Source organism: Exophiala viscosa (assembly GCF_022695815.1).
Source record: "Exophiala viscosa unplaced genomic scaffold EDD37scaffold_3, whole genome shotgun sequence".
NCBI classification, from domain to species: domain Eukaryota; kingdom Fungi; phylum Ascomycota; class Eurotiomycetes; order Chaetothyriales; family Herpotrichiellaceae; genus Exophiala; species Exophiala viscosa.
This window is the reverse complement of record NW_026944355.1, coordinates 816,080-834,817: the sequence shown is the minus strand read 5'-3', so window position 1 is coordinate 834,817 and position 18,738 is coordinate 816,080. Positions and strand designations below refer to the sequence as shown.

Here is an 18,738-nt window from a genome sequence, read left to right as displayed (position 1 = left end):
GCAACCCACAGGAACGGTCGGCAGAGAAAAAGCTGCTGCCATTTTTTACAATGGACGATGTGCCCAATTTATCTATATCTATACTATACTTGACACTCATGTCCTGTGATGAGCTGTGCATTTTTGCGCACTGGTCAGTGGTGAATTGATTTCCCAGAGTGGCCTTGGTATCCTACTACTAGTTGTTCGAACCAACGAGGAGTCAAGAGCCGCGCAATCCAAGTGTCGGCTTCAATCCCCACTGGCTTCGACGATATGCAACCTTGGTCTACAGCAAACTAGCGAAAGCTTATGCTAAAAGTGCCGCCAGATTGAGGCTCTAGACCTTGACATGAACCCCCAGGAGACCCGTGCGACACTCACGCCAAACCGAGAACGGACATAATTGGCACCCCAGGCATTTTGCCCCGGGTACTCCGTACAGTAATTGGGGTTCTTGTTGGAGAAGTGGGACTTTTCTCCATTACCTCGTGCCTCGTGATGGGGCAGCTACGCTTTGATCGTCGGGGAAGTGGTCCAGCTTCTCTGGAAGGCCATGTGATGGGCACGTGGATGGGGAGACACTAAGGTATTTCTACCTCCGAGCTCCCGCCATCGAAAACGCGGCTCTGTTAGTATTTGTTTCCCTTGTTCCCTCGTATCGACGGCAGGCCACCCTGCATATCTACCGCGGTTGATCGCTCACTGCAAGTTATTGCATCTTTGACTTCTGTGAGACCACTTGGCGCATATTGCCCTGCACCTTGCAGCAACACAAGTCAAGATGCCTTTCCTAGGGATTCTCGACGACAAAAAAATCCCACATGTTCCCGGGACAGTCATTCTCGAAGAAACTGCAGCTCACTCCGAAAGTTTGACCGGAGGACTCAAGCATGGAACAGGTCGTAACCACAACATCGTCCTCGTCCCCCAGCCCTCCAACGACCCCAATGATCCCCTCAACTGGCCCATGTCCAAGAAGCTGCGAGCTTTGGGCATTACTTGTTTTGGGTCTATCCTCTATGCGGCCGTCACCAGCGCCATGTTGAACGCCGCGTTCGCCACGATCGCCGTCGAAGTCAACACCACTATCTCAGCGCTCGTCCTCGCCACGGGCTACCAAACTCTCGTCGTGGGCGTCACAGGACCCATGTTCTCGGCTCTGGCTCGCAAATGGGGAAAGCGACCGGTGTTCCTGCTCGCGTCCATTTTCTGTCTCGCCGCAGATCTTGTGGGATCCTGCGTCAATTCGTACCAGGGCATTCTCACCTCTCGAGTTCTCCAAGGTTTCGCCATCGCGCCCTATGAGTCGCTGGTCTTCACGTTGATCAGCGACATGTTCTTCGTCCACGAACGCGGTCTCTACGCTTCGTGCATCAACTTCATTCTCGCCGGCATTTCCAACTTGACCGGAGTCGTGGCCGGTCCTATCGCGAACAATCTTGGCTGGAAATGGCTGTAAGTACCTCTCGCGAACGCATCACCAGTGCCCAAGGTCAGCGCTAATGTTGGTTTTAGATACTACCTTCTAGTCCTGTTCGGAGGCATCCAATTGATTCTGCAATTCTTCCTCGTCCCTGAGACAAGCTACAACCGCGACCACCGATACGACATTGACGAGATCAAGAACGACAACCTCGAGGATCTCGTGGCATTGGAATACCAAGAGAAATTGAACATGGAGAAATTAGGCGCCACGCACGCCGAAGATGGAACGCCAGTCACGCAAGCCACTTCTCGCGACGTTCCGATCCACACGTACAAGAAGAAGACGTACGTCCAGGAACTTGCCATCTTCAGCGGCACCTACTCCAACGAGAACCTCCTGCAACTCTTCATGGCCCCGTTCGCCGTCGTGCTCAATCTGGCCGTCGCCTGGATCCTGCTCATCAACTCCATGTTCGTGGTGCTCTATGTGGTCATCGCTTTCGTGTTGTCGCAGTTGTTCGCCTACCCGCCTTACCTTCTCAGTGTTTCGGCCATCGGCTATCTGAGCTTTGGCCCATTCATCGGCGGTGTTTTGGGCTCTGTCATTCTCGGTGTCCTGTTCGATCCATGGATCAAGTGGTGCGCCCGCCGAAACCGTGGCATTTACGAGCCTGAGTACCGTCTTGTGCCGGTGTTCTTGGGTGCTCTCTCAGGCGTCGGACTCATGTTGTTCGGCAAGCTCGTGTCGATTGGCGCTTCTCCGTACGCCACGGCCACGGTGCACGGATTGATGCTGTTCGGAGTCATGTTCACTTGTATCGGTACGAGCAGCTACGCGTTGGACGCGTATCGCGGAATGGCAAACGAGATCTTCATCGCTAGTATGGCGGTGAAGAACATCATTCTGTTTGGCTTCAGTTATTTCGTGAATGACTGGACGGCCAAGGTCGGACCGGCGCACGCCTTCTACGTCTGGGGTGCTGTCGCTTTTGCGCTGATTGCAACCGTCCCCTTTGCCTTCTTCTTCGGAAAGAAGTACCGCAGTTGGTGGGCGAGGCATGCTTTGTTGGAGAAGATGCATGTTACTACTCATGAAGAGTAAGTGACTGGAGAGTCTGGTGAATCCGAGAAGGGGATAGATCGGACTACACAGGACAATGTCTACGAGATGTCGGACGGAAATGGTGTGTTGTCGAATGTATAATGGCCGCAATGTACAATTGGTGTGTCTCTGTGCGGGAGAGTATTTTAGACTCAACATAGAATTCTAGATTAGAATTAGATTCATGGCCATTCGGAATGAGAGCTAAATTATCGTGTCACTTCTCAAGAGCCTTGGTCCCTTCAACCGAGTAAGCCATGGTATGACTTCGTAGCGGTTTCGCCTACTGCCTCGTAGGTCTGGCATAGAGCTTCGTTTGGTGCCACCCAAGCCTGACAACCCGAAGATCCAACCCGGGGCAGCGGTCCAGCCGCTACTCGTGTCCGTTGCATTGCCTTCAAACACGTGGCTCTTGAAGCGAGTCGACATGGGGTACTCCGTATGGAGTATACTGGGGGCCGTAGCATAGTCCGAATGCATACAACGCCACCTCCAACAGCTTCCCAGATGTGGTCGTTCCCCAACGTTGACGAAAGCCGGCCAACATATCCGTTCGCTTGTTCGGGGATATCTTTTCTGCCGAAATACCCCTGAATGGCTCAATTGATTTGGTCCGAACGGGCACCTTACAGATATCCGGGCAGGCCGGTCCTCATGAGTCATGGATACGAATACCTTCTTGGAGGGGTTTTGGTGTAGTAGAGGTTTTGCTTGGGGATGTTTGGAGACACATCTTGTGCAAAGTTTCACTCATTTTGTCGATTTTACGGCATCATTCCTTCTGACGGTCCCAAAGCATTGTCCCAGGCATGCCAATCGAAATCCATTTGCCCCAGGATACCAAGTGACAACCCAGCCGGGTCCTGATCGTCGGACAATGGATCGGGCGCCGCTTCATCCTGTCGTCCGCCTCCTGGAGTATGATGGCTGCTCCAGTGTTGTTGTGATCCAGGACCGCTGGTTATATCGTGTGCGATCCTCTCGCCGCAAATGCATGTGCTCGATGATACAAGGGAGGATGGGTACAAGACGTGATGATCCACACCGGTCTGCTCAAGGGCTTTTCTTCGTGTTCGAACCAGCATGGCCCAAGCGTCTCGACCTGATGGCGACAGCTGCCGTATCGGTGGGTCGTTCTGGCTGACTATACCCTCATCGACTTGGTAGAGTTCGAAGATGGCGTCGATCAAGCCGCGAGATAGGGAGGCGTCGTCGCTATATGGATGCTGCAGTAGGTCGGCGAGTAACAGTGACACGGCCTGCAGAGGCTGGTAAGTGCCCGGGTACATCCAGTGGAAGGGCTCGGAGATAGGGTCGTTACAGACGCGGATGAAGAGCTGGATGAAGGCTTGGGCGTTTTTAACGGCACTGTTGATATCAATGTTAGTCGGTCCGCATGGTTCATAAGTCGGGCGTCTCTCACTTTGACCGAATAACCTCATGTGAGCCTAAGGATGGATCCCTGAAAAGCGGACGGTACAGCACGCAGTAAGCTTTGTGGACCATCAAGTGCACAAGGAGTGCGGCCCAGGCTAGAAAGTCCCCTACTTCCGCATCGTTGGCGTCTGGTCGTAACTTCCACACCCGGGCAAATGGCCTGGTCATGATCGGCCGCGCCTCAATAGCTGAGAGTGCAGAATAGCTCGACCTCGCATTGAGCAGCGTTTCTGTACTAATTCTGGCGCGGTCTGCTACAGCCCTGAGTTCTCTGGCCACATCGTTCACGTGGTCAAGAGATTGGAAGTGGTCCTCGAAATGACATTTGAGAATGTTTCGGATCTCTTTAGTGATTTCATACCGCTGTGACGCCACCTTATAGCGTATGTCCACTGAACTCAGTCAGAGATAAACTCAGTGATTGGGGAAGTGTTCAAACCTTCTCTGTCAAAGCCAACTTCATTTTCCAAGAGGTCGTACTGGGACATTGGATCCGTGTTCGCCATCTTATCATCGATGAAGAGTGGAGACAATCCACTAGAACTGGAACTCATAACGTCTAAATGACAGATATAGTGCCAAAGTCTGCGCCGGGTTTCTATCTCGGCCACCGTGAATCCAGCTTCCGGAAACTGTCTGTGAAGACCCATACCTAGAGCCACTCGGAAAGACGTTGAGATAAAATCAGGAGCGTCAGAGAATTCTTCTTCTCTGACGAACTGACTCTGAGCGAGAATGTATGCAGCGAGCGAGTATATACTCGGCTGACGCGGAAAGCCAGTCAGGGTTGCTGATACCATGGCAATGAAGTAGAGGTCCTTAGTGTCCGGGACGTCCTCGTCTCCTAACAACGACTTGACTCGAGATTTCGTCGCTGATGCTGACGCGGCGAACAAAACCGAGGCCAACAGACATAGGAAGCTTGGCTTCTGTCGCATGATAAGGCTGGGCTCACTGTTGTGCACACTTCTCGCACTCATTCCGTTCCAAAACCCCGTGAAGTCCTCTTCGAACCCTCGGGCGTGGAGCAAAGGCATGAGTGGAAAAACTGTGGTGAAGAAGAGGCTGCACAGCTTCTCACAGACCTCCTTAGTCGGTAAGAGGGCCATGATGCAGGAGATGTTATATCGCTTGCCGCAGAGTTTGCATTTATTAGAGCCAGCCTTTGTCCACAGAACATCATATGAACGGGGTGGTCGAAACTTCAGCCCGGCCCATGGGTTCTCCACGTCCTGTTTGGGCGGCCACTGCGGAAAGGGACTTGAAGCGTGTGTCGGAGCTTCGCCATCGGATGCTTGGTTGTCATTGAACTAGGTCAGTCAGATACTCGCTTTGGACTGTTGTGGAATGGTATTCTGCACTTCTGGAGGGATGGGGTTTGCCCAGTAGGTCAAGCCAATGTAAGTCGAGCGGCCGCCGGCGTGGACTGAGATGGCTCCCGTTTCATGACTACGTGGCCGAACCACAGGTGATTGCGCTGTCAACAGAGTCAGGTATTCCTTCTCACACTGAGGCGAGGAGCAACACTTACGCTCATTCTGAGGCGCTAATGGCCGAGACTGGTCCCTCCGAGAAGGCTCGGCTGCAGCAGTTGACCTGTCGAAGGAGTCGGGAATTGCACTTTCATCGTATATGCATTGCACACCACCAGTGCGACAACGATGGCATGATGGATGTGTCTATCGAGTCACGGTCAGCATTGGAGTCGGAGGCGAGGTTGGGCAGTCCTACTCTGTCGCAGCGGAGCCGCCTTCGTCTGCAGCTTAGGCACGAGGTGACCGGTCTCTGTCGTTTCATTCCGAGTGGGCAAGCGCATGAGATAAGGCAAAATCATCGTGGCAGAAAAAGAGACCAGATGGTCTCGCACGAGGTATATGAATCATGTTGAGTGGAGAAACAGCAAAGGCGCCGGTTGCGACTTGCCGATGACAAAGTACCAAGTTGCATTGACCTCATTGTGCAGCCCGAGGAGCCCCAGCACGCTTACTAAGCTTAATAGTTCTTCCGGCTCAGAGCCATCGACGGTGATATCTCGCTTCAGAAAATATTCTCATTTCTATCGATTCTGTCATCGAGCAAGAAGCTAAGGCTGGACCATGTCACCACCTGTTGATCAATGCCAGGCAGTCTTATGAGGATGAGCGTGGTTGCCTTCAAGCTTCGCCTCGGTCGTTTTCTTCAGATCTTCGCCCAATTTTGCGTCCACTTTCCCGAACATCTCTGGAAGCCACTCATTAGCGACAGGAACAGTATCTAACAGCAGCGAACTCACCATATGTTTGCTCTCTTAGCATCTTGTGAGTGACTCCACTCACATGTGCCGCAAGATTATTGATGAAGCGTTCTTGAGCACCATCCTGCTTTGCCATGAATTCCCACAAGGCACGGGGCTGCTCAAAATCCTTGTCGCTGACGGTAGTGAAGGCTGTGATGGGTGTTGTGACCTCTACCTGGTCCAGAGTTTTCATCATGTTTGCCGGATGTCCGTTCTGCCCAGATCGATGGACTGTTCCTTTGAAGTTCATCGGCTTCAACTTACTACCCACGTAGTTCGGGTCATCTCCGTAGTTGCTGGTGAAGTTCATGCGCCCATCTCGTTCAGTCGGAACATACACCTCGCTCTTGGGGGCGTTCGTCGGCAAGAATGTGTAATTGATACCCAGCCTATACCTTGCGGCATCCGGATATGCGAACATTCTGGCCTGCAGCATTGGATCAGGACTAGGCTCGATCCCAGGCACCATATTGCTTGGGCTGAATGCTGCCTGCTCAATTTCCGCGAACCAATTGGAAGGGTTACGGTCAAGCACCAGTCGTCCCATTTTGCGTAGCGGGTATTGCTTTTTGGGCCAGACCTTGGTCATGTCGAAAATATCGATTGGCGCGCTTGCAATGTCGTTTGGGTGAATGACTTGTACACATACATCCCATGACGGAAAGTCGCCGGTATTGATAGCGTCTTGTAAGTCCAGTATATGTTTGTCAGGCTCTTTTCCTGCAAGCTCCGCACCTTCGCTGTTGGTGAAATAATGTATCCCTTGGTTGGTCTTGATATGAAATCTGACATAGTGGTAGGTGCCATCGGCCTTTGTGAACTTATAAGTGTTTCCACTGTACCCGTTCACATGTCGGACCGACGATGGTAGGCCCCTGTCTCCGAACAGGAACATCAACGCGTGGGTAGACTCTTGGTTGTTTACATGGAAATCCCAGAACATATTGGCATCGGAACTGTTTGTGGCCGGGTTTCTTTTGTGGCTCCTGTTCACGGAGGGGAATTTCGATGGGTTTCGAACGAAGAAAACTGGCTGGCATACTGTTCAGCATCGGTATCACGCCTGGTCAGTATGTGTTCGTACCTGGTTGTTGCAGACAAAGTCTTGATTTCCTTGGGCTGTTTTGATTTTGACAGCGAAACCTCTGAAGTCTCTCACAGTGTCTGCAGACCCTCTTTCGGGGCCGACGGTGGAGATTCGCATCAAGACATCTGACTTCTTGCCAATGCCGTGGGCGAAGTCAGCATCTGTGATGTCCGAAACATCATCGGTGACCTCGTAATAGCCTGTTGCTCCAGCAGCCTTGGCATGAACTGTGCGTTCAGGAATACGTTCTCTAGAGAAATGTGCTAGTTGCTCAATCAACTGAGTACTGGTCAACAGGACATGGCCCCCTCCTGATCCGGTAGATAGCTGCTTGATGGTATCATTCCTGGGCAGTGGGGCACCCTCTGCGAGTGTGTAGTACGGCAGATAAGAGCCCATTTCGTCTCGAAGTTGAACGTAGGGATGCCTCACCGATCCGCAAGCTGGTAGTCCCGAAGGACGGGATCTCTGACATGACAACTCGCATTATATAGGACTGTGTGTTAGCAGCGCTCCGAAGCACTCTCGCGCCCGAGCCAAAGGATACACCGCGCACATCGTAGACCAGACTCGGAGCTGGTATTCCTGAAGCGCAAGGTTATGAAGCGGACTCTGCATTAAGTTTGTGGAAACCTCGTAAAGTGACATGAAATCAATGCCTGATTCCCAGAAAGGTTACTGAGAGGTTCGAATCATGTCCTAGCTGTCCAGCTGTGCCTGATGCTTACGCAGCATTGACACAGGGATGCTTGCCGACGCCGGTGCATCTCGTGCGAGGCTCGTGCGAAGCCTGGTGGACCATGCTAGCGTATATGAACTCAGACGATGTGCATATATCTTGTTGCTATTGGCTTGGACACCCATGATTGTCTTGGTGGCTCAGAGACCTACTCGCAACATCGTTAGTCATCTAAGTCTCCCTATCCGACCATAGCTCGAGGATCGAGATGGGATTCGACTTTAAACACCGCATCCGCTCTCCATACGACAAGCTTGCTGTCCCGGTGTGCCCTGTCGAAATGTCAGACGCATGATGTGTCAGCAGTAGGAGCGAAGACGCTGAATCCAAGGGTGCCAAGAGGTTTTGATGTCTTGTAATGGCAAGGTCGGGCGGCCTTTTGGCGGCTCGTATGCCCTGAATTTGGATAGGCCAACAAGTATGTACGATCACTTCAAGCATTTTTCAACCTCCTCTAGACATAAAACTTCTCAAGGTAGGCCAGCGTCTCATGCTCAATGAGTCTTGCTTCGTATCCCGAATATCTTCCCGCAAAAGATCGAACCTCTGGACCATGGTTGATATATGACTAATACGCTGACAGCACTCTCCCCCACTTCCCCACGAAGGCCCCCTTACCAAGACTGAAGGGTTCCGCGGACAAAAGCTTTTCTTGACGTGTCTCCCCTACCTGCATCCATCACATACTGGGCGGTTGCGACGTCTATGGAATCTCTTTAGCGCACGTCCGAGCTGAAGACCTCAAGGCGACAGATCGTAATGCTGCCTACTGTTAGTCGGCGGTAGCGCGAAGGTCTGCAACCTCAATGGCTATTTCGTTTCTTGGTCTGTGTTATCATGTTGTGGACCCAATAATCTACCCGAACGTTCGGGTCGACGTAAGCCCCTGCGCCCAATATGCCCATCTACTCACCAGCCGTTGTCCCCACCTTTGCAACAACACGGCCTGCTATCGCTGCCGCATCGTCAACGACCTTCAGATGAATGGTTGGATGCCCTTGATAGGGCTGCACTCTCTCCCCCCACTTCCCAGATAAGCTTTGTCTCGAGCCATGATCACCAATGCAGCGGGCGATAGTGGAGAAAACAGTCTCGCCGTATCCTTTTGACGAACTACTTCTCTATATGTACCTTGGTACCGGATGATCTCAACCTCAGATCCGGAGAGGTTTTGCAATTTCCCCAACTTCTTGAGCATTGTCTGAACAATGGCGATATCGATCTTTGCGTTCGGTGGGATCACTACCCTCGGCCTGGCGTTGCTCGTGATTGCATTCACAGGATATGCTATCCGACAGGTGTTTTTCCACCCACTCAGCGACATTCCGGGACCGTTCCTAGCCAAATTGACTCGCTGGTGGCAAGCTTACGAGGTATTCTCAGGAGCAGCCGAGGTAACTGAGAGAGCCCTCCACGAGAAATACGGTAGACCGAACTGTGCTTCCATCAGAGTGAATGGTACCACTAACACGCTACGATAGGGTATCTCGTGCGCGTGGCACCGAACCAAGTCAGCATCTCGGATCCCGAAGCAATCAAACTGATCTATGGGCCTAACTCACGCTTCGCAAAGGTTGGTATTAGCTAGACCATACCAAAAGGCCTTACTAATTGTCTGCAGACTGACATGTACGCCGCCTGGAAGCATGGCTACGACAACATGTTCACGTACCGTGACGAGAAAGAACACGCCAAGCACCGTCGTGCCGTGGGCAACGCATATGCCATGAGCAATGTTCTTGACTCGGAACAGTACATCGATCAATGTTCCAACCTGTTCTTACAAAGACTAGGCGAGATGGCTCAAGCTGGTCAAACGGTCGATCTTGGTCACTGGTTGCAGATGTATGCCTTTGACGTGGTAACTGAGCTTTTCTACGGCAAAGCGTTCGGTCTTATGGACGCCCGCCAGGATTTCGGATGGTTCGACCTTCTCGAGGGAGTCGTCCAAGCTGTTGCTATTGTAATGCCCCTCCTCATCAACCAGTCGCACCTCGCTGACGTTAATTTGCAGATGGGAATGATTCCATACGTTGTGTCATTCTACCACATGCCACTCTGGCAAAAGATATTCCCCAAGGTCAAAGAGGCCAACGACAAGCAGATGAAGATGATCACGGTCGCTCAGGAACGTGTGGCAGAGCGGTTGAACAGTAAAGCCAACAGGAGAGACATGATGGAGAAGTTCATTGAACGACACCGCGAAAGCCCACAGGATATGACCGTGCAGTGGATCGAGATGGAGGCCGTCGTCGCCTTGTTTGCAGGTATGTCTCAGCCCTATCTTATCACTATCCTTTACGCAAGACGAGGCTAACCTGTGGTTTCTGTTACAGGATCCGACACAACAGCCGCCGCACTGCGAAGCATGTTCTACTACCTTCTCAAGAACCCGTCCACTTATGAGACCCTGCAGAAGGAAATCGACAACATGGACGCCCAGCGCGAACTATCACCCAGAATCTCCTTTGCTGAGAGCAACAAAATGCCATATCTCCTCGCAGTCTGCAAAGAAGCCATGCGTCTCCATCCATCAGTCGGTCTTGGCCTACCGCGATATGTACCTGAAGGTGGCCGCGAGATTTGCGGACGTTTCTTCCCGGAAGGTGTAAGTACTACCCACACCATTCTCTTCCTCTTCATGCAGTAGCGTACTTCTTGCTGATATACAGACAGACCCGCGTCGCAATCAATGCATGGGTAGTCCATCTTGACGAAGGTATCTTCGGTCGCGACCCTAAAGCTTTCCGTCCGGAACGCTGGTTTGAAGGTGACCCGAAGATCATGGATCGGTATATGTTCCAGTTCGGATCCGGCAGTCGTACCTGTACTGGCAAGAACATCGCCATTCTGCAATTACAAAAGGTCGTTCCGGAGATTTTGCGACATTTTGACATAACGCTTTCGGAACCCGCTAAGTCGTGGAAGACTATCAACCATTTCTTCGTGAAGCAGGAGGGGTTGAACGTGATGCTGAAGGCGCGGACGTACAAAGCATAAGTAATGCTATTTTGGGCGCCTTGGATACATATTTTGAATAGGTAGCATCGAATAGCTTCAGATCGCCTACCAACAGTGATCTTCATAGCCGTGCTCGTCAGGTCTACGGTGCTGTAACATCATCCATCTGAACATGGGACGAGACCGCCAAGTCGTATCTCGCTTGTCCTGGTTCATCGTGCAGGAAATTGATCCAGGGACATTCTTTCAACTTCTCTCGCACCTCGCTCCAGCTGTGAGCCTCGCATAATTCGATATTGCCTCGTAGCCAGGGCATCAGCCAAGCGTCATCAGCGGTGGTGAAGATCGCTATTGAGCCAATCATGAGCAGCCAGGCAAATATCTGAGGCGGTAAGGCGCTAGGAAGCTTGAGAGTCAGTAGACAATTTCGATAGGTGTTGGGCAGGTATGTATGTCGGGACTTTACACCCTGCCAGCTGAGGAAGATGTGGGAGGAGAAGATCAGGAGACCAAGGCGGACGGCTTCATCAACATTTGAGGAGTCGAAGCTCTTCATACGAAGCAGACGGTACATGACGGGAGCCATTGCATTCAGCAGTACTTCCTTGGGCAGCTGGCGCTTGTGCTCGGCGGCAGAATCGATCGTTGAACAGAACGTTTTCAAGAACGACCATGCTTGGACCAAGTCTGCGTCAATGCCCTGCTCGACCAGTAGCTTTCTCGCTGAAGACTTTGGCTCTTTCGCTGACAGTAATGTCGGGTCATATGGCAATAGGGGTTTCGAAGGATCGTTGAAAAACATTGGCTGAGTGCCATTGTTAAGTGCTATGCTCAAATCACATCTGCCGGCGATCAGCAAAGAGCTCACCAAGAACAATGATCTCCACCAGCGAATGCTTACTTCAGCAGCTCTATGATCACCTTGGTGTTATAGCTGAAGGCGATCAGACCGCCTCGCATATCGACGATCTTGCGCAGTCCTTCCATGTGATGCTTCGCAGTCTTGTAGTCGATCATGAAATGAGCGTGCAGGGTTAGATATAATACCACGAGGATCGTGGAATCCGATATCGTAGCGTTTGAGACTTTCCCGTCTCCTTTCGGCATCGACAGTCTCTCCCGGAGCAAACGCAGCGCCGCAGAATGGTGTACTATTGCACGTCTGGCTGCCACAGGAGTTTCGCCGGTGGTTGTGTGGAATACATAGGCCTGAGATGCAAAGACTGCCGCATGCATGTAGGCAGCATCCGAGGTCCAGAGTTCGATCCACATCGTATCCACTTTGTTGTTCTTGTGAAACATGATGTGTCTTTCCAGAGGGTACATGACTCTCTTGGCTATAAAGGAAACTAGGCTTTGTCAGAAACGAGTGTGGGAACCATGCACGCTGTGGCTGTGACTATAAGCACACGATGGAGAGGTCGACTTACATTTCAAAAGGTCATGTATGACTGATGGCTCCACATCAACGGCGAATTGTGTGAGTGAAAGCTCCGAGATCGCTTGTCTGGGGATTGTAGGGTAGCGCATTCTGATCAGGAGGCCTAAGCCTTCATCTTGATACTCCATGGAGTCCTCGGCATCACACGGAGACTCCATCTTAACAGGCTTGACATTGCGAGTCTTTCCCCGATTCTTACCAAGCATTGCGTGCTTCCTTATGAGCTTGCGCTTCTCGGGCCCGGCTTTGCCATTCTCATCGGTAACCACGAACAGCATCTCTCCTATTCGTGGTGCGTCAGATTCATGTGGCCCTGGTATCCAGGCCCGTCGTTGACGGCCGAAGACTTACTAGGTTTCTCAGGACCAGGCATATTCAGACCCAGGATGCTAGAAGGTACGCTTGTGCACAGTAGCTTCCGTGGATGGTAGATCAGGTTGGTGGATTGAACGATGAGGAGTTTGGATCAATTCGTAATTGCGGCATCCGTGTACCCAAGGGTGCCCAATATCCTTCGCAGTCATTGCTCAATGAGGCTGCACTAGGTCTGTGCAACTCATGCTGGAGGATCAGTGGTAGACAATCGGTGTGCAGGAACGCACCGAGGCCATGCATTTTGCGTGATTTTTGATGTGAAGTCCGTGCCTAATTTCCAAGAGCCTAGCGACTTCTAGGGGCCGATCTCAAAATGACGCTAATGCACGATATTGACTGCCTAATACGGTCTAGCATAGCCTCGCATTCCTAACGATGATTGGTCCGTTATCATCTAGCATACTAGGTTGTTATATACATATATGTCCACTCAATCCTCTCTGGAAGCAATGCCTTCGGTCTCTTGGATCTACATCCAGAGCTCTACTGTGAGGCAGCATCTCTCGCCAAAGTAATACCATGGTGTCCTCCAAAGAACTGCCACCTGACACCACCCCGTTCTTCCCCAATCACTTCATCAAGAACCAGTTCCGTACTAAACATCAATTCCCACCCAAGACCACAAATCTCTCCGGAGAAGTCGCCATTGTGACAGGATCCAATACCGGCCTAGGTCTAGAATGTGCCAACCAACTCCTTGCCTTCAAGCTCTCTCGGCTCATCATGGCCGTCCGATCCACGACAAAGGGTGAAAGTGCAGCAGCCAAGCTGCGACAACAGTATCCCAGTGCCAACATTCTGGTTTGGCATTTGGACATGGCCTCGTACGACTCCATTCGCGCCTTCGTTGCACGTGTTGACAAAGAGCTGTCCCGCCTCGATATTGCCATCTTAAATGCTGGCATGGGCTTTGGCGCCTTCAAAATCGTGCCTTCCACTGGTCACGAGGAGACCATCCAGGTCAATTACCTTTCGACAATGCTCCTAGCCATCCTCCTCCTCCCAGTCTTGAAAAGGAAATCTCCAGCAGGCTCACCTGGACGCTTGACTATAAGTACAGCCATGCTTTCCATCACCGCCAAGTTTGCCAACAAGAACGAAGTCCCGCTTCTGCCCTCGTTCGATGACAAGAAGTACTTCGACCCTATGGACGTCTACTCGACCTCAAAACTGCTTGGCCAGATGTTCGTCTGGAGACTTACTGACGTGGTATCTGCCAACGACGTGGTGGTGAACCTCGTTGAGCCTGGGTTCGTCAAAGGCACGGATCTTCACAGAGACAGATCTGTCGCCGCGAAAGTGTTCATGGGCTTGTTCTCAGCTGCAGCTGCCCGGACTGTCAAAGTTGGCGCCTCGGCCTACCTAGATGCCTCGATAGTGAAGGGCAGGGAGTCACATGGATGTGTGCTAATGAACTGGGAGATCGCACCGTAAGTTTCCTGGTCTTTACTCCCTCGTCTAAATTGTTGCTTACTTATGCAAATTTACAGTTACGCTCCTTTCCAATACACACCTAAGGGAAGGGAAGTCATGGAAAGGCTTTGGCAAGAAACATTGAAGGAATACAGCTTCGTTGATGTCAATGGGATCCTGAAGTCCTTGTAACATCATAGAGCCAAAGGACATTCAACGAGTCAGATTCATTGAAGTCTTGTACCCCTAAGGAGTCTCCGAACCTATTCCACATTTGCTTACATTCCCATCTGATATCGTCCAAATGCCTCAGCCAACTTGTCAAACCCGACCTCCTTCCCGAGCTCGAGTATCGCCAACCCTCTCTTCGTCTCCTGCCCCTCAGCATCGTCCACCACCTTCGTTACAGGCGCACTCTCCCCCTTCGATGGTCCAAACACCTTCGCAGTTTTATGTGCCGCACTATACGCCGGCCACGGCTCTTCTCCGGACACAAACTTCATGAGATCCACCGCGAACCCTTCCGCAGCGGCCCGCTGCTCGGCGGACAGTTTGTCATTGAGGTTCTGGAACAAGAAAACGACGTCAAGAACGTGCGTCGTGCGACCTTGAAACGGGCCCTCCCACGGGTTCGGCTCGTTGAAAAAGAAATTGTAGATCTTTTGTCCTTCGGGCCAGCCTCGTGTAAACGATGTTGTAGCGGCGTAGTACCCAATATCCGTGGCGAATTGCAAGAAGTTGACAAAGGCAGCTTCGTCGTCCTTAGCCGCAGCGGGACCAGAAAAGCCATAGGCGTCAAGCAATTTATCCGCTACCTCAGGTGTTGAAGACAAAGAACTCTTGATTGATGCAGAGAACGTTTGCAGGATGCCGGCCTTCCTGTGGCCTAGCATGAAGCCCATTACGGAGCCCTAGGTATTGAGTCAAAGGGAGGAAAGTCTCAGGCCCAGACATGGACTTACATCAAACTCGCTGTCGCCTATCGCCAGCGCTTCCAACCAGTGTTTACCAGCCATGATCTCATCCTTCGGGTCAGCGATAGCTGCGAATGACGGCCGAACTGGAATAATGTCTCCGTCTACCACAGGTAGAAATGGGATGGTTGGAGGAATCTTGGAGATGATATCCTCCATAGGTATGGAGAGAAGTTTCTGAATGCGGTCTTCAGGACTCAAGGTTTCAAGCCCGAACACACCGAGAACCTGCTGATAGACTCCCTCGTAGGCTTCTAGAGGGAAAGGTGGGACGAGCAGTGACGACCCGCCGGTCACAATGGCACGGTTGAACAGCTTCTCCTTCGAGTAAAAATGTTCTGTTAGGGCGACTGGTTCGGGTCGGTTAGATGGGTATCAGGAGGGCAGTTCGGGGAAAATATAGCATACCTGCTCCAGCACTCTCGCCAATAACGGTGATTTTATCGGGATCTCCCCCAAAGCCAGAGATGTACTCCTTGACCCATTTGTATGCGGTCTTCTGGTCACGGAGTTGATTGTTTGTTTTGTAACCCTGTGACCGCAGCTCCTCGGAAGTCAGAAGACCTGAAAGTCCCAGACGATAGCTAGACGTTGTCAGCATTCGAGATGAACCTCCGGCTGGAAGAAAGGACAGCACTTACTTTATTCCAACACCGATCACCGGAACGCCTTTCTCGCTGGCAAGTTTGACAAGCTTAGCGTGATCGTAATGCGGCCAGGAGTTGGCTCCGAGGATAAATCCTCCACCATGCTGCCAGATGAATACGGGCAGTTTTTGTGAGGCCACATCACTGCCGCTCAGCTTCGGAACCGTGACGTTTAGGTTCAGACATTCCAACTCTGAATGCTTCTCAACTGGCTTAGGCAGCGTGTGTTGGATGAAGGAAAACTCATTGTCGAGTGCTGTTGGCGGATAATATGATGATGGCCTAAGCTACGTGAGCCACGGCTCCCCAACGTCAGGGCTCGATTGAACATACCCATGGCTCGTTGCATCGACCGGACTGCTGTAAGATGACTTGACCTTGGATTCTGCGAAGCGATTCTCAATCGTTGCGTACTGAACCCCAAGGAACTGGTGTACGCCATCGCCCACCTTGCCTTTGATCTCACCGATCTCAGGGTGTTTCAGTGTGGTAGTAGACATTTTGGCTTCGACTCAGATATGAAAATACTCCTAAGCTCTCAGAAGTCCGATATTTGACCGCCTTGGAGATCGATGGCAGCTGTGAAAAGTGTGTTTCTCCTTCAGCCTCGTGGTAAAACAGTGAGCTTAGTATTACCCCACCTTGCCCTCATCCGTCACCAGCCCCACGATTCAATCCCACATTTTTACTCTTTTACCCCAAGTACCGAAGTTGTGGTCGAGATGCCGCCGCGGTGCTGGAGACGATATCAAATAAGACGATACGCAAACCGTCTGGTAATGGCTTTCTTCGTAAGCTGATCCGCAGGCTAGACGAGGTAGCGATGATGCCAACGTTGTCAAGAGTTTTCTGCTGAGGCGAGTGTCCGGACTTCGGATGAGAGCTATTTGCTAGCCCTGTCCTGACGGTTTTGAGAGCTTCTTATGAAGCCAGAAAGCATCCGGCGTCGTAGGCTATATAGACTGCGTCGCCTTATTGCTTGAAGACCTTCTATCGTGGAGGATCACGGATATTACCGTCGAGCTCGTTCGATGGAAGGTATGCCGACGGGTAAAGTCGTGCTTCTGCGATACTCGGGCCCACGAGTTAAGTTCAATGCCATTGTTGTGATATGAACGTTTCAGTGTTGATATCGTTTCTTTGACCGGCCTCTTGAGTAAGTCGGATTTGCAAAGCGCCATGTCGAGACTCAAGAACATCGTCTCCATCATCCTTCCCCTGGTTCCATTGCTGCTGTACAGTCAATCCGAATACCTTTTGAGGTTGGCAGGTCGTGTGCACATCGACAAGGCTCGACTTGTTCGCTGGGAGGATAGCACCGCCCTAAACTCCGGCGATTGTCAAGTGATACATGATGCGAATGCCTGCGAAGATGTCAAAATTCACTACGCATCTTCAACAGCATTCCTAGCGTGCGGGGATCCCTTTGAGCGAACACATTGGTATCCTTGTGCTGGCGTTCGTATACCGTCTCTTCGAGCGGAGTCGTCGTTTCGGGAGCAGCTGTTCAAGCACGATATAAAGACAGGCAAGACCACGGAGCTAGAGCTACGAGGTTTTGAAGGAGATTTTATCACCCATGGTATCGACATCTTCCCAATTGATGAAGGCTTTTCGAAGGTGTGCGATGCAATAACAAATTCGGTTCCATGCTAATGTCAAGCTAGATTCGCATCTTTGCTGTCAATCATGCTCGGGATGGAGACTCTATCGCGATATTTGATCATGAGTTAGGGTCTGATGCTGTTGATCTGGTGAAAAACGTCAAACATCCCAACATCAAGACAGCAAATGGGGTGGCCGCCGTCGGACCAATGTGAGATTGGGTCAAAGCAAACTTCGTGCAGTTGACTCACATTGTACAGGGAGTTTTACCTTACCAATGACCATTACTTCGCTGGCGGGCCTGGTCGTACGTTCGAGGAAACTTTCGGACCCTGGAGCTGGGCCACACACATCCAGTACTGCGAGGCCGCTTCCGAGGTAAGCGTCTTATCAGGTAGAGGCTTGATCGGTGTCCCTAACACATTAAACAGGACGTGTCTTGCAGACAAGTCACAGGGACCTTCCCAGGTGCCAATGGTATCAACGTATGGAAAGATCGACTATTCATCGGAGATTCGCAAAACGGAACCTTGAGGATATTCGACATTCACGATGACAAGAATGTTACCCAGCTTCAAATGATCGTAGGCGTTCATCCAATCGTGTCAAAGGACTTGACTTGCTCACATAGTGATGGTAGGACCTTGGTGCTGCGGCAGACAACATCAACATACTGCCGACGACAGGAGATCCAATCGTTGCAGGTAAGCTAGTGACTGTGATAACGCAGGCCGGATATTGATTGGACGTAGTGTTTCCAACTCTCGAGGATCTGCCGAAATACCTGAGAAATGTGAAGTCTTTGGGAAAGGAACTGCTGGTGCCTGCTGCAGCGCTTCGGTTGGACTCTGCAAATGATTATGCTCCTTCTCTGGCCTATTTCAACGATGGTTCTGCCATCAGTTTCATGACAGCTGCGGCAGCAGATCCATACAACGACGTCTTTATTGGTGCGGGCGTGCTTCAGTATGGAGGCTTTGCCGTCTGCCAGGTGCCTCCTGGCACTTTCGCTTAAGAGCTAATCCTTATGCAACCATTGATCAAGAAGATTCTCAAAGGGGAAGTCGAGTCAGCCCCGGCAACGTTTCGACTAGGTACAATGGAAAGACATGATGTAGGAAGGTCACTGCGACCTGTTGGGAAGATAAGTCGTAGGAAGCACTCCTGCGTTGACACGACTTGTTGTTCCTCCTCGCGTCGTCCAGAGTACGTCATATCGCAAATGATAAGATAAGATCATGACTTCCGGATTTAATATGTCCGCCCCTTCATTCT

The 18,738-nt window shown here is 51.4% G+C and overlaps 8 protein-coding genes across 8 annotated transcripts; 4 read left to right on the top strand and 4 right to left on the bottom strand.

The window, feature by feature from the left end:
- Positions 1 to 436: 436 nt before the first annotated feature.
- EDD37DRAFT_319364 (serine/threonine kinase 16) lies at positions 437 to 2,891 on the top strand. Its single transcript, XM_062811428.1, has 2 exons — positions 437 to 1,437; positions 1,498 to 2,891. The coding sequence occupies exons 1-2, from the start codon at positions 764 to 766 to the stop codon at positions 2,507 to 2,509; spliced, it is 1,686 nt and encodes a 561-aa protein (XP_062671740.1). The 5' UTR covers positions 437 to 763; the 3' UTR covers positions 2,510 to 2,891.
- A 233-nt stretch (positions 2,892 to 3,124) lies between these two features.
- On the bottom strand, positions 3,125 to 5,840 carry EDD37DRAFT_319687 (uncharacterized protein). The gene is made up of 7 exons (XM_062811429.1): positions 5,678 to 5,840; positions 5,478 to 5,625; positions 5,308 to 5,423; positions 4,599 to 5,256; positions 4,386 to 4,544; positions 3,933 to 4,338; positions 3,125 to 3,877 (listed from the first exon to the last, which is right to left on the bottom strand). The coding sequence occupies exons 1-7, from the start codon at positions 5,741 to 5,743 to the stop codon at positions 3,274 to 3,276; spliced, it is 2,157 nt and encodes a 718-aa protein (XP_062671739.1). The 5' UTR covers positions 5,744 to 5,840; the 3' UTR covers positions 3,125 to 3,273.
- Positions 5,841 to 6,059: 219 nt separating this feature from the next.
- EDD37DRAFT_679005 (catalase-like domain-containing protein) lies at positions 6,060 to 7,764 on the bottom strand (the record flags this gene model as incomplete). The annotated part of the gene is made up of 3 exons (XM_062819675.1): positions 7,306 to 7,764; positions 6,219 to 7,254; positions 6,060 to 6,166 (listed from the first exon to the last, which is right to left on the bottom strand). The coding sequence occupies exons 1-3, from the start codon at positions 7,705 to 7,707 to the stop codon at positions 6,060 to 6,062; spliced, it is 1,545 nt and encodes a 514-aa protein (XP_062671738.1). The 5' UTR covers positions 7,708 to 7,764.
- A 1,397-nt stretch (positions 7,765 to 9,161) lies between these two features.
- EDD37DRAFT_678993 (cytochrome P450) lies at positions 9,162 to 11,047 on the top strand (the record flags this gene model as incomplete). Its single annotated transcript, XM_062819674.1, has 6 exons — positions 9,162 to 9,472; positions 9,529 to 9,620; positions 9,669 to 10,010; positions 10,062 to 10,314; positions 10,384 to 10,655; positions 10,724 to 11,047. The coding sequence occupies exons 1-6, from the start codon at positions 9,256 to 9,258 to the stop codon at positions 11,045 to 11,047; spliced, it is 1,500 nt and encodes a 499-aa protein (XP_062671737.1). The 5' UTR covers positions 9,162 to 9,255.
- A 103-nt stretch (positions 11,048 to 11,150) lies between these two features.
- EDD37DRAFT_648306 (uncharacterized protein) lies at positions 11,151 to 12,822 on the bottom strand (the record flags this gene model as incomplete). The annotated part of the gene is made up of 4 exons (XM_062817991.1): positions 11,151 to 11,850; positions 11,910 to 12,357; positions 12,439 to 12,732; positions 12,801 to 12,822. 4 exons carry the CDS (start codon positions 12,820 to 12,822, stop codon positions 11,151 to 11,153), a joined length of 1,464 nt encoding a protein of 487 aa, XP_062671736.1.
- A 521-nt stretch (positions 12,823 to 13,343) lies between these two features.
- On the top strand, positions 13,344 to 14,429 carry EDD37DRAFT_607439 (uncharacterized protein; the record flags this gene model as incomplete). Its single annotated transcript, XM_062814972.1, has 2 exons — positions 13,344 to 14,254; positions 14,315 to 14,429. 2 exons carry the CDS (start codon positions 13,344 to 13,346, stop codon positions 14,427 to 14,429), a joined length of 1,026 nt encoding a protein of 341 aa, XP_062671735.1.
- On the bottom strand, positions 14,234 to 16,697 carry EDD37DRAFT_319184 (esterase/lipase). The gene is made up of 5 exons (XM_062811426.1): positions 16,192 to 16,697; positions 15,853 to 16,140; positions 15,620 to 15,795; positions 15,200 to 15,561; positions 14,234 to 15,148 (listed from the first exon to the last, which is right to left on the bottom strand). Exons 1-5 carry the CDS (start codon positions 16,356 to 16,358, stop codon positions 14,516 to 14,518), a joined length of 1,626 nt encoding a protein of 541 aa, XP_062671734.1. The 5' UTR covers positions 16,359 to 16,697; the 3' UTR covers positions 14,234 to 14,515.
- On the top strand, positions 16,670 to 18,738 carry EDD37DRAFT_319136 (paraoxonase 2). Its single transcript, XM_062811425.1, has 6 exons — positions 16,670 to 17,478; positions 17,526 to 17,674; positions 17,724 to 17,841; positions 17,895 to 18,047; positions 18,104 to 18,167; positions 18,216 to 18,738. The coding sequence occupies exons 1-6, from the start codon at positions 17,038 to 17,040 to the stop codon at positions 18,476 to 18,478; spliced, it is 1,188 nt and encodes a 395-aa protein (XP_062671733.1). The 5' UTR covers positions 16,670 to 17,037; the 3' UTR covers positions 18,479 to 18,738.